General features: G+C 38.3%; 1 protein-coding gene across 4 annotated transcripts; it reads right to left on the bottom strand.

Moving 5' to 3' along the window:
* Positions 1–9,793: 9,793 nt before the first annotated feature.
* Positions 9,794–13,477, bottom strand: LOC308697114 (C3a anaphylatoxin chemotactic receptor-like). Of its 4 annotated transcripts, none has more exons than XM_081376216.1 (4): positions 13,301–13,472; positions 13,046–13,094; positions 11,345–11,891; positions 9,794–10,466 (listed from the first exon to the last, which is right to left on the bottom strand). In XM_081376216.1, the coding sequence occupies exons 3-4, from the start codon at positions 11,888–11,890 to the stop codon at positions 9,954–9,956; spliced, it is 1,059 nt and encodes a 352-aa protein (XP_081232342.1). In that variant the 5' UTR covers position 11,891; positions 13,046–13,094; positions 13,301–13,472; the 3' UTR covers positions 9,794–9,953. The 4 variants fall into 4 exon arrangements, with proteins under 4 accessions (XP_081232342.1, XP_081232344.1, XP_081232341.1 ...); XM_081376218.1 differs by having other exon boundaries at positions 11,450–11,891; positions 13,301–13,466; XM_081376215.1 differs by lacking the exon at positions 13,046–13,094 and having other exon boundaries at positions 13,301–13,477.
* Between the last annotated feature and the right edge of the window lie 252 nt (positions 13,478–13,729).

The raw sequence follows: 13,729 nt of genomic DNA, 5'->3' as shown, positions 1-13,729 counted from the left end.
TTACTAACGTAACCTCGGTTCTCTCTAGAAGAGGGAACGAGTACTGCGTTCTCTGCCGTGCGTACGGTTCACTCTGGTTCGCTTCGGCGATCAAAATCAAGTGAATCAGCCTTTTCGAGCTCCTTTTAAAGAGGTTAGCCACGCCCCTCTCGGCGAGAAATGGCGAGGAGTCACTTTAGGCCTCGCTCGATAGGCTTATGCAGTTGCCGCAGAGCAGCCAATGAGCGAGCAAGCCGTCTCGCCATAGCTGTGTACTGCTGCAACGCGCTTTACATATATGAAAATTAAGGATAATTTTTTGCTTCAGTATTTCGTGAAAAGAGACTTTTCCCGTAGCGTTTTTACAAAACGCAGTACTCGTTCCGTCTTCTAGAGAGAACCGAGGTTACGTTAGTAACCGAGTACGTTCTCACGCAGTGAAAAATACATTGCGGAGCAGACTGACAACACGCTGGCAGACAGGACAGAGCAGGCTACTTTTCGGTTACGTTTGATATTAAACATATTAAACAAAGTCTCAGCTTTCAAATTTGGTAATTTTTTAAAAGAAATTTAAACAATAAATACTGTTTTGTTGCTCTTTAATGTGCCGTGACAGATCGCTGTAGAGCATCAGCTAAAGCTGTTCTTGTGAACCGATCATCTCTTCCTTCTAGTTAATTTATAGCCTCAAATAAACATGAACAAACATAAGAAGGAATGTTGTTTTAACCACGGAAAGGCGTCAGTACACTTCATTTTTCAAGTTCAAATCTATGTTAATCTACTCTCCTGACTGCTTTGTCGGACAAAATGGCGGATGGCGAAGTATGATTGGTCAGATCACCTGTCAATCAAGCTGAGCTACGTCGGTTGGTGACGCCCCTTTGGAAATGATTTGTCTACATAGCTTCTCCAGACCCTACACTCAGTTTCAACTGAGAAGGGTCTGGTTTTAACCAGGCTAGTGCGCACTGTTAGACCAACTGGGACTTGTCACAGGACTTACGTATTGTTTCCTTTTGTTGGTTTAGCTGCTTCTATTGCTCTCCTCATTTGTAAGTCGCTTTGGATAAAAGCCCCTGCTAAATGACTAAATGTATAATATGCACTGAAGATTTCACAATGAATATGACCAACAAATGAGTGACATCAGAGGAAATTTAGCAGAGGTGGCCCTCTGGTGGTGAGGAAATGGAGCTATACTCTTAAAAATGAAAGGTTCAATTTGTGAGACACCTAAAACATACTGGTAGGTGGGTCGCCAGGAGTAGAGCTGAAAAACACAGAGTTAGATGAACCCTTTTATGTGTATTGTGTTGCTAGAATCAAGTGAGACAAGTTTTGATTGACCCTTTTAACATCTATGGGATTTTTTTTTTTTAAATTGGCATGGTTTCATCTTTACATTTCTTTCTGAGAGAGGTCATTTGTGTAAGCTTGTGGTTTCTCAGTTTCTTCATTTAAAGTCCAGTGTGGTACATCACATGGTAAATGCTGTGTATGCGTGTCCATGAGTGAGCATACTTGTATCTTTGTGAAAACAATGACCAATGTTTGCAAATAATGCTTTCCAGGGTTCACTTATTCCAGGATATACAGAATAGAAATAGCCAGTGTTTGTGGAAGTGTGTGTGTGGTCCTGGTTTTCCCTACATTATGGGGACAGTTTTTGTTCCCCATTAAGAAAACAGCTTAAAAATCAAGTGAAATTATGTTTTTTAAAAATGTAAAAATGCTGAACGTTTTCTGAGATGGATAGGTTTAGGGGTAGAGTTAGGGGATATAATATACATCTTATACAGTAAAAAAAATCATGTCTCTGGAAAGTCCCCATAAAAAATGGAAACCCAAACAACGTGTGTGTGTATGTGTGTGAGCATGCATGTTTGTTCGGAAATCTGTCCCTTTTCATTCTTTGTCAGCTTTCAGTTCTCCAGTTTTCAGGAGTGGCAAAGATTTTTAAGAAGATGTTTGAGAAGTCTGATATAATTGCTTTCAAAAAAACAATAGAACTTTCCACAAATATGTTGACACACTTATTTTTTACACACAACTTAAATGCACAAATTTCTTTAGAAAGAGATATTTCAATAAGAGTTTGATATTTTAGTTTTTGATATTTATTATTTAACATAAAATTATTGTAGCATGAAACTTACCTTGTTTTAATCTTTACAGTTGACTGGATTCATCAAACTCAGTTCAGTCAAATATTTTACTTTAAATTTATGATAAAAATAGGTTTGTCAATAACTACAAACTAGCCTTCATACTGAGATACAGGTTAATGTAGGCTAAATCGGCAACCATACCTATTCTCTTGATGGATTATTTATTTTTATTCTTTTTTCAAATTTTGTTTAATATATATATCACTTTTATATATGTTTGTGGGGTGTGTTTTTGTTGTTGTTTGTTTGTTTGTTTGTTTATTTTTTACAATTGCAAGTGCAAAGACAAAAATGGCCTCACAAACCACTATTGAAAAAAATTTTCTTCCTCTTCAGACTTTCTCCAAGGGCCACAAATGTGCATTAAAGCTGGACGTGAATAAACTGGCATGAACTGATACTTTACAAAATATTAGAGCCTCGTCGTCATGCGCAGGGTCTCTTATTCTAAATGACATATTTCTGCATACAGAAAAATTTTAAATGTAATGTTTATATCAGACTTTTTCATCAACACTACCATCACAGCTCAGCTTCAAAGTTTATACATTGTTTATTTTTTCTAATTTTTGAGGATATGTATCAATAATGGTATTAAAAATCTGCAGTTCTGAAATTGTAATTAAAGAATACAAACTAGACGGACAAAGGGAAATATTACGCAAGGAACATAAAATAGAGAGAAGAGAAAAAAAAAACAGAAGTTCTTTCTTGCTCTTTGTATTTGTCAGAAGGCTTTGACTTTTTTGTCAAGGGAATTCTGACTGATGTATTTTAGTTTCTTTATACAACCTGCTGTAAAAATCCAGTATATACCATTAATTCCAAGCTAGTCCAGGCGTGTTTATGCAGGTTAGTGCTGGTTTCTGGTATAGTTCTGGGTTGACGGCTGTTCTCAAGAACTGTTCTCCGGAGCTGGTGAAGCTGGTTTAACAGCATGGTATTGCAGGGTTGAGTGTGAGTAGGCCAGTTGTCTGTATGCAAACAGTGTTTTGGGGATAAGCGTTGTTTTTGCTTGTATATGTGTAACGCATTGATGATGTAAATGAAGAACTATAAGATTAAAACACATGATTGATTGTATATAATTATAACTTTGTCATTTCTTTTTCTTTCTGTAGAACTGAAAAATATAATTGTTTTAGTTATGATTATATTATTAATCAATGTCATCTGAAGTTTTGAATAACAAAGTAAAAATTCAAACTGATTCAAAGATTTTAAAAAAAGGATTTGTCTCTTTCAAATGATCTGTACACAAATCAGTTAAAAAGTGCTTGTGTACACTGCAGTTTGTTCAATAACAGGGGTTATGAGAAGAGCTCTTTCAATGGGAAGGTTAATAACAACTTGATAATGAAAGTTAAAAAAGTTGCTGTGCTTAAAGACTTTCATTCTCATTTAGGAACTCACGTGTCAGAATTCAGCTGTCATTCACTGATTGCAAAACGTGTACATAGTAAAAGGTGTCATTGCATAAAATATTGTATACAATAGTGATAGCATGCACTCTTTAAATTTTTAAAAGAGAATGAATTCAACCAAAGTCAATAGCCAAGAGCCCAACTAAAGGGAACACTTCACCAACACCATATGAAAGAAATAAAGTCAAAGTGGTTTATTATAAGTGAACATGGTGATGATATTTTTGTAATTGTTTCAAGCATCCTCTGATTAGATTTTATTTTTATTTTTTTAATCTAAGGCTGTGTGGTTATATGAGTCATTTGTAGTTATGTCTGTGTGTCTCTTCTCTGTTTTCTGTTCTTGTTGTTCCTCGTATCTTATCTGACTCTGCTTGTTAACCGCAGGTGTCTTCATTAATGCTCAATCACTTGTAGAGTGAATCTACTTTATCTCACTTACTGCAACATTAGTGTTATTTTTACTCTCTATCGATTGGGATCATATGAAAACATACTGTTTTTTTTATTATTATTATAAATAATTAATTATAATTAACTTGGAAATGGTCTTTGAAACTCGTTTTCAAAAGTTTGCATTTTCAGGCCACTAAAACGCTGTTGTCGTGTAAATGAACGACCAAAACAAACAAAAAGTTTTCCGTTTCCTTTTGAAACCAGTGTCGTGTAAAAGCCCCCTAGTCATCAGAGACGATAATCATGACAATGTGGGTCCTTTCAAAGAAGATAACAGACAACAGCTGAGCTTCCATAGAAGGGCATTTAAACGAACCTAATAAATAAAATTATAATTGTTTTATTAATTTTATCTACTAATGTGATTATTCAAATGCATATAATGTAAAATATTTTTTTTCTGTGGAAGCCCAGGAAAGTTTTATAAATGTACGGTTTTAGAAAAGAACCTGACAGTACAAATATCCTCTTTTCTAAACTGACCAATCAGAATGTATATTCAAATGACGCATAAACTAATGAATGCTGCCTTCGGAGGACACATTCCAAGGTCGGAAGGCATCAAGACACGTCTGAGTGCAATGTTAGTTTCACTTCTTGTCTCCTGAGATACCTTCATCTGATGGATTTTTGAAGGCAGCATAGATGTATCCTTCGCTGTCTTTGATATCCCACAATCCCGTGCTTTCCATTCTGTGACAGTTGAGCTAGAAAAATAAAGATGCTGTCTGAAAGTTGCGGTTGGTCATCAGTTTGTGTGTAAATGTACATTTTTGATCAATGTTTTCCACTTATGATGTCATTTCTAGCAAGAAATCACTATCGGTCTTTGTCAGGTGACGTCACATTTGTGATACACGAAGTGCATTATGGGTGTAGCCGTCATTTGTAAGGTATCGATGCTGGGGTAATCTGTTGATGGAGATTTGTGTTTTTCATTCTTTATTTCTTTTTTAAGTGATAAAGAAAACAGACAGCTGCAAAGTGAATTTGATGAGCACAGGATTTCTGATAGTTTTTTTGGAGACAATGATGATAAAGTACTTCACAGATCTGCCAAACCTGGGAACCTTTATGGCCTTACTACATTTTTTGTTGTGAACTGTCATTTTTGAAAGACATAGAGACAGAAAAGGGTTGAAAAACATTGGAGTAGAAATGTGTCTGATGTACAAAGTTAAACTCAATTTCAATGCAACTTTGTTTGTACTCCCACTGTGCCCATCTATATTAAAGGAGTCATAACCTGCAATTTTCACTTTTCCACGAGAATCAATGTATGTTATGATTGCCTAACGATTATACACTGGTCGGGAAGCCGATATTTAAAAGTGAAGCGTTTGTTTACCTCAGGGTAAATAAACCAGCGCGCGTGCACGCGCACTCAAATATGAGATTTTGATTTCAGCCCCGTCTTGACGTCATGACGGGGCAGGATATACCATATATGGACACCGCAAACCTATGCCGCGGGAAGCCCGCCCCTCTCCCCCTCATATTCAGTTCAGTCGAGAAAGATGGAGAAACGAGTACACACCTGAGTTGCTCTGTGGTTGACTGCCACAAACAACATGTAAATGTGTTTTCTCTACCAAAAATGGACCAAACTATCAGGGACCAGTGGATGAAATTCATTTTTAATGACGCTGTCCCAACAACCCTTTAAACTGGCTTATCGTTAGGAGTCTGCGCTAAACAGTTCACACAGGAATCATACACAAATTTGGGGCAATATCAGGCGAAGTTGGCATCGAAGCTCTGGAAAAATGGGCCATTTTCAACAATCAGAGACTTGCCTGCAATTGAAACGGTAAGACTTGAGTTTTTATTGCTCTACTGTGTGTAACAAACAGCAGCTAACTGCTAATTAGCTTCGAGGTAAACATGGGGAATGGCTGCTAACGTTACTTTGCAAACAACAAATGACTGAGATCATCATGAATTCGGCTAATGATGTTTTATTAACAAAGTTCGGGAGGAGCACGTTCAAATAATCAAGTAATCAATCAACTCATCAAACAATTACCATGTCTACCCTATCAGCATGAGAGGAAGCATATATATATTCACTCTGTCAACTCATCTAACTTCCTTGACAGTTTTCAGCATCCCTCCACCACCCCGACTCCTCACTCTTGGCTTGTTCTTTCACAGCCAGGAATACGGGGGGAGTACTCTGGGTTCGGGCCGAATACCGAGCCCGGAGCCCTCTCCTCGGACAGCACGCCAAATACGCATTTATTCTATCTGACTTATTTGTAAGTGTGAACTCGTGAATTGTATATTGATTGCCTAACGCTTATATATGAGGCGCCGTCTAGTTTTTGTGTGTGTGTGTGTGTGTGTGTGCTCGCGTCTTATATGAGTATGTGCGCGAATTTGTGTGTGTGTGTGTGTGTGTGTGTGTGCTCGCGTCTCATATGAGTATGTGCGTGGAGAGTTCAAATACATGTATGTGTGACTTCTTAGTATGTATGCAAGCGTGTTTCATATATGTGTTCGTGAATGAAGTTTGATTTAAGCCCTAAACGGCGCCTCATACTTATACACTGGCCGGGTAAATTCATAACTTGCGCCATGATGTCATTTTGGAATGATATGCTAAAGCGTTACCTTCGGTGTCAACCCCCCTCCTTCCTGCCACCAATCAACGCGCCCCTCATTTGCATTATTAAAATGACCGTCCACGACAGCCAAAATATCGCATCAGATCTCGCGAGACAATAATGCCTTCAGAAATAAGGGTCTGAGGAGCTCTGTGTTTATTTTTTTTTCACTTTTCTTTTTTAGAAGGGCCTGAAAGACTATAATACAGCAGTAGGTATCCAAGGTAATACTAGGTTATGACTCTTTTTAATCAATACATTGATTTTCATGTCAGACAGTTTATTTCATGATGATGACTTTGTATTGGAACAATGTTTCTGTTTTATTGTCTTAAGGGCTGTACACACCGGGACGAATATCGGTGCGCGTTATTCGCTATCGGTTTGCAACGCGTTTTTTTTGTGTTCACACCCAAGCGATTTTCGCTGACGATGAGCCGAGTGAACATGCAAATTCATTCCCTGACATTAGATGGCGCTTAATGTAAAACAGAATACCCCGGTGTCGCGTTTGTCACAGTTCTTTATGTTCCGACACCAACGAGACCAGCAGCTCTACATTCATCTTGCCTTGCATCTTCCTCGTCTTATTTCTTCCCGGCAGTGTAGACGCTACTTGGCTTATATCTTCTTCGCCGTTACATATGTGTGCTCAGCAAGACCATTTTGTGTTTGAGCGCCCCCAAGTTGTGTTTTACTGTAACTTCAGAAGCTCCAGACACATGAGCAAAAGCGCCAATCTCATTGGTCGGATAGTTTTTGACGCGGCGCGTCAAACCAAAAAAACGAGCCCAAGGCGTTTTTTAAAAAATGACGCTTTTACGCATGGCGTTTTTCGTGTCGGTGTGCACACTTACATTGGCGCCCTTTGTTTAGTCACGAGGCGTTAAACATCGGTGAATATCGCACGTGAAATTCGTCCCGGTGTGAACAGGCCTTTAAAGGCCCGTACACACCGGGACGAATATCGGCGCGTTTTTCGCCAGCGTTTCTCAACGCGTTTTTTGTGTTCACACCCAAGCGATTTTCGCTGACGATGAGCCGAGTGAACATGCAAATTCATTCCCTGACATTAGATGGCGCTTAATACCACTCCATAACAGTTCTCTTTTATCAAGATTTTTGTAGTCGCTGTCGCGTTTGTCACAGTTCTTTGTTTCGACACCAACGAGACCAGCAGCTCTACATTCATATTGCCTTGCGTCTTCCTCGTCTTATTTCTTCCCGGCAGTGTTTAGACGCTACTCGGCATATATCTTCTTCGCCGTTACGTTTGTGTGCTCGGCAAGACCGTTTTGTGTTTGAGCGCCCCCAAGTTGTGTTTTACTGTAACTTCAGAAGCTCCAGACACATGAGCAAAAGCTGTAATCTCATTGGTCGGATAGTTTTTGACCAAGCGCGTCAAACCAAAAAAAACGAACCCGAGGCATTTTTTAAAAAAATTACGCTTTTACGCATGCCGTTTTTCGTGTCGGTGTGCACACTCACATTGGCGCCCTTTGTTTAGTCACGAGGCGTTAAACATCGGTGAATATCGCACGTGAAATTCGTCCCGGTGTGAACAGGCCTTTAAAGGCCCGTACACACCGGGATGAATATCGGCGCGCGTTTTTCGCCAGCGTTTCTCAACGCGTTTTTTGTGTTCACACCCAAGCGATTTTCGCTGACGATGAGCCGAGTGAACATGCAAATTCATTCCCTGACATTAGATGGCGCTTAATACCACTCCATAACAGTTCTCTTTTATCAAGATTTTTGTAGTCGCTGTCACGTTTGTCACAGTTCTTTGTTTCGACACCAACGAGACCAGCAGCTCTACATTCATCTTGCCTTGCATCTTCCTCGTCTTATTTCTTCCCGGCAGTGTTTAGACGTTACTCGGCATATATCTTCTTCGCCGTTACGTTTGTATGCTCGGCAAGACCGTTTTGTGTTTGAGCGCCCCCAAGTTGTGTTTTACTGTAACTTCAGAAGCTCCAGACACGTGAGCAAAAGCGGCAATCTCATTGGTCGGATAGTTTTTGACGCGGTGCGTCAAACCAAAAAAACGAACCCGAGGCGTTTTTTAAAAAATGACACTTTTACGCGTGGCATTTTTCGCGTCAGTGTGCACACTCACATTGGCGCCCTTTGTTTAGTTACGAGGCGTTAAACGTCGGCGAATATCGCGCACGAATTCGGCGAATTCGTCCCGGTGTGAACAGGCCTTAACATGACATTACCATCATCATCATTACAGCAAACCTATCTTTGCTGTTACTACTGTTTTGTCGCAGTCCTTCGGTCGGAATGTAAATAAATTCTGTACCCAGCCGTTGGTGAAATGTCCGTGGGCTTCAAGAGATTTATAATTTTTAAATTGTTTACTGGTAAATGCGCTTACCATAAACAAGATAGTTGACAATGTCCAAGTATGAGGATGGAGAAAGCAGCTCATATATGGATCTATGTTCTGAATGGAGGAAAATTTCTCCAAATAACGGTACCTGGCATTTTTATCGAGTTTATTGCGGTCCAGAGTTTTCTCAGTTTTCTTGTGCTTCTCAAGTTTTGCGAGTTATTTACTTGTTATCTCTACTCTTGTAATCTCTTCAATGCTCACAGTCAGTAGCGATACCGCAAAAATGGCGCCGCGGTGACGTCACACACAACAAACCCACATGTCTGACCAAGACCGATTGTAGTCATTAAATATTCACTTAGTTTTCACCAAAGCTCGCTCTGTTTTGCTGTAGATCATTAAACCGTAACACTGCCTCAGAAGTCTGTCTGAAATCTTAAACTGTCTGTTTCGTTCTTCGATGAGGAACCTTCGTGTGCAAATGCTGCCAGCAAAGTCATTGCATAATAGGGCAGCGAGGCAACAAGTCAGCTGCCTACGTTTTCGGAGCATTTGCTTCATTCCAATATGTGGCTAGTGCAAGCTGCTTATTAACACAACAGGTGAAGTGAAGCACTTAATTGTGTGTTGGTTTGAATATCAAAAAGATAATGCGTTTTTGCTGCATTTAAATAGAATGATCAAATTTCATTCAGTGAAGTAAGTACTGTAGGATGTCTTGGTCAGAAAATAAGAACAAAAGTCTGTTTCTTGCACTCTTATACACATAAGGCAGAAGTGAATAACACTAAACAATAAATCAAGAGACTTTCTCAGGAAACCTATTACAGTTTATTGGCTTTAGAGCGAGGAAATATATTAGCTGCTAAACAGTGGCTTGCATGTTAACGCTAGAGAGGTCACAGAAACAGACTTGTGAATATAAACAGTTTATCATGTACAAAAACAAAAGTTACATTACAATAAAACTCTTTTAAACTTTAGTCATGCCCCTAGGTCTATCTCGAACGAACCTTGAAGTCTTTGGAATGGAATTACAGCTTTCTTCGGCAGTGCCTTCCTGGGATTGCACAGTTTGGCCTTCTTCCATAAATGCTCTGCGATAAATACCTGATATGCTTTGTCTGAAGCTTTGCCTAACATTTAGTCCCATGCAGAAGTACAGCAGGGGGTTCACGCAGCTGTTGAAATATGCAAAGCCCTTAGCAATGGGCAGACCCACTTTGACTGCAAAGCTCTTCTTGTCCACCATCTTGGCGAGCAGAAGGCAGTGGTAGGGTCCCCAGCATACAAAAAAGGCACAGACCAGTGCAGCGAGAATCCGGAGAGGCCTTGACTTGCCAGAGAGCCGTGTTCTGCGTATCCCAATGCCAGCTAGAATGTAGCAGCACAGGATGACCAGGAAGGGCAACAGGAATCCACATAAGAAACGAATGCTGTACAGGGCATTCTTTGCTGTATTGTCACCCTTTGATGCTTCTTTCACCTGCACAAATAAATCAGATTTCAGAATATTGATAAATTAATCCTCATTAACTAGGGTACTAAAAGGTATATATTTTAAGGCAGAATTTTAAGTTCACTAAAAAATCCACACAAAAAAAACACTCATCCAAAGTAGTGATGCACTGATATAAAAAATTTGGCCGATACCGATAACCGATAATTCTTTATATTTGAAAGCTGATAACCGATATATTGGCCGAAACACCTAAATCCAAGTTTTTATATAATTTTTGAGAGCCTGATTACAAAAACAGAAGTCTCACCATTAAAATCCATGTCCCAAGCAATTATACAATATACAATTACAATTATACAATTATAATGATGTTCTCATTATAATTTTATGTAGCTTATATATGACAGACTTGCACATGTTGCACTTAACAGTGTTTTCCTTTTTTGAAGTAATTCCAATCATATTTCAAGCAATTCATAACCATCATGGCGAACAGTGAGCATCTGTGTCTCAACTGAAGGAAATTATCTATTATTTATAGTCTTTAATATATCGTAAAACATTTTTTTAACAATAACATTAAAAATAAAGATATATCGGCTAATACCGATATGGCGGCCGCTATATCGTGCATCGCTAATCCAAAGTGTTCAGTTGAGAAATAAAGTCATTATAATAAAATAAAATGTATGCATAAAGTCAAGCGGTCCAGGAATGACTTGTGAGTGTGTAAATCATGACAGAATTTAATTGGGTGAATAATTTCTGATATTAGCCATATAATATTTGTACATGTTTTGTCTGCTTAGAAAGTGATTTATTTTTTATTCAAGATATGCAGTTTAGATTTGTGAATTGGAAACAATTTAGAAATTCAGACAGAATTGCAAAGTAGTGCTGACCTCCAGTGAGCACTTGGTCAAGTTGTTATCATTAAGGTAGACCTGCCGGTACACAAAATACGGTGAACTAAAGATCCCCGCCACAATCCAGACTCCCACACTGACCACACGAGCTGCACATAACGTCCGTCGTTTTCTAGTAACAACTGGGCACCAGACGCAGAGCGCTCGATCCACACTGATGACAGCCAGAAGGAAAACACTGCAGAACATGTTGGCGTACTTGAAGAAACCATTGAACTTGCAGAGAAAGACTCCAAAAGGCCAGTGGTCAAAGAAAAGGTTTTTGATGAGCGAAGTGACTCGTGTCAGACAGAAGATCAGGTCAGCTACTGCCAGATTGACCAACCAAACGTTAGTGACGTTGGGCTTCAGACTGATACCAGCCACCCAGATCACCATAGAGTTCCCGGTTATGCCAAAGATAATAGTAATGGTGTAGAGGACAATGGTAATATTATCCATAATGGCATCAATGTCCACTTTAGTTTTCTTAAAGACATCTGGTTGGGAGACGTGCATGAAAAGAGTTGTATTGAAGGTCATTCTGTGAGACAAATAAAAGTTTAAAATAACACAACAAACATTCTTATAACATTATTAATATTTGATATGCATTCTCATTATGATGAGAGAAGAACGTCTTTATGATGTTTTCACTTGATGAAGTTCTTATAATGTTTAGTGAAAATGTTCAGAGAACAACATTTTTCAGAACGTCCTTTTGTATTATTTGAACTAATTTTGAACATGTACTGGCATTATTGTGACCTTTTACGTAACATTCTAATCACATCAATAAAACTGGACATTTTAACATTCAGCAAATCACTGTTCCCACAATGTTTTACAACATAAATTTGTTAGTTAGGAATGCACTTTAAGTTGCTTTGGAACTATATGCATAATCTTGCAAACTATTCCATAGTCTACTTCTCAAGTTGGATAAAATAATGAAAAAAAAGAAGTCATGTAATGTGTAAAGTATTCAAATAATGTGAAGTATTCAAATAATTATAAGTAAATATAGGTACAAGAGCATCTACAAGTGTTTTCTCTTATTTACCCAAGACATTTTCTTTGTGTATATATGGGGTGGTTATTAAACTATATTAAAATATATTTGAAATGTTTATACATAATTTAAATATAGCTTAAACTACCCATAAAAGTTTGTTCACATGACAGAAGCCACCCAGCTCTTACTCAGAGTCTGTTTTAAAATATCTGTCTGGAAAAAAAAGTGGAAGGGGGGTGGGGGGTTCAAAACTCTGAACCTTTCACCCTTTAACCAAATACAGAAGCGGAATTGAAATTAGTGTTTTTAAATAGCATAGATTCTTACATGTCCTCCTGATCCCCCACCCAGAGCATCTCAGTTAACATTTAATAAAACTTGCAATCTTGATGTGTTAGCAAACATGAGTGAGAGAAGACACTTTCGGGTACACATGCCATTTAGTGAGCAATTTATCATAAGTGTGTTCAAAGTGTAATATCATGCTCGTATTCTGAGCTGCACCATAGTATAATAAATATGAGTTGTCTGGCAACTAAGAGGTTTCAGCACATAAAACCAGTGTTATATATTTTGAGTTGCTCTGCTGAATCATGAGAGGTCACAACAACATCTTATTGCATTATTCCCATTACAGTCAGCATTTACTCAAACTGAATATGTTCCGGCAAAAAAAACCTTACTTCTTGAAAAATAGCCTGTTGTCTTGTGCCAGGGTTAGTTGTGTTTCTCCTTTTATGTTTCATAACAAAAAACAGTAGAAAAATGAATTAAAAAAAAAATGTGAATGAACCATGTTAAAATTCTCATTCAAAATCGCATTTAATGTATATATGATTATTAATTACAAAAATGCAATCAAATTATCACACAACCTGAAAATAAAATGATAAAGACTTACAAACAACTTGATTATGAATTGTTGTGGGTGTTCTTACCTGTAGACAGTCTCAATGAATCAGTCTTTGAGGAAACACATGTAGTTATTTGTGAATGTGTCTAGCGGGAAGTGGACATAAGCGTTTTGATGTTATGCTCAGTGTGCAGGCAAATAAATAAGTGAAGGGTTCATTGACATCCGTTCCAGCTGCTCTCCATCTCTCTGAAACCTTTTCTCCCCTTTTTCGTTTTCTCTAGATGAGATAAGCAGGAAGAGGGAGGAGACATTCACACGAACACACATTGAAACCTAAATATATGTGTGTGTTTACTCGGTTTTGCCTCTGGGAGAGTATATCTTATGTCTATAAAGCACACATTGTAGACAGACACATGGCTGAACATCAAAACATCTGAATTTTGAAAGTAGTGAATTAATAACACCAGTAGCCTACTACGCCACTACCACTACTACTAACATCAACGAC

This window comes from Scardinius erythrophthalmus (genome assembly GCF_964197995.2).
Source record: "Scardinius erythrophthalmus genome assembly, chromosome: 10".
NCBI classification, from domain to species: domain Eukaryota; kingdom Metazoa; phylum Chordata; class Actinopteri; order Cypriniformes; family Leuciscidae; genus Scardinius; species Scardinius erythrophthalmus.
Note: the sequence above shows the minus strand (reverse complement) of the source record. Positions and strands in the feature narration are given on the sequence as shown.

Coding starts and splice junctions, on each gene's coding strand:
- LOC308697114 (XM_081376215.1), bottom strand. CDS start 11,890: ATGACCTTCAATACAACTCTTTTCATGCACGTCTCCCAACCAGATGTC. Junction 10,467..11,344: donor TGACCAAGTGCTCACTGGAG/GTCAGCACTACT, acceptor TTATTTGTGCAG/GTGAAAGAAGCATCAAAGGG.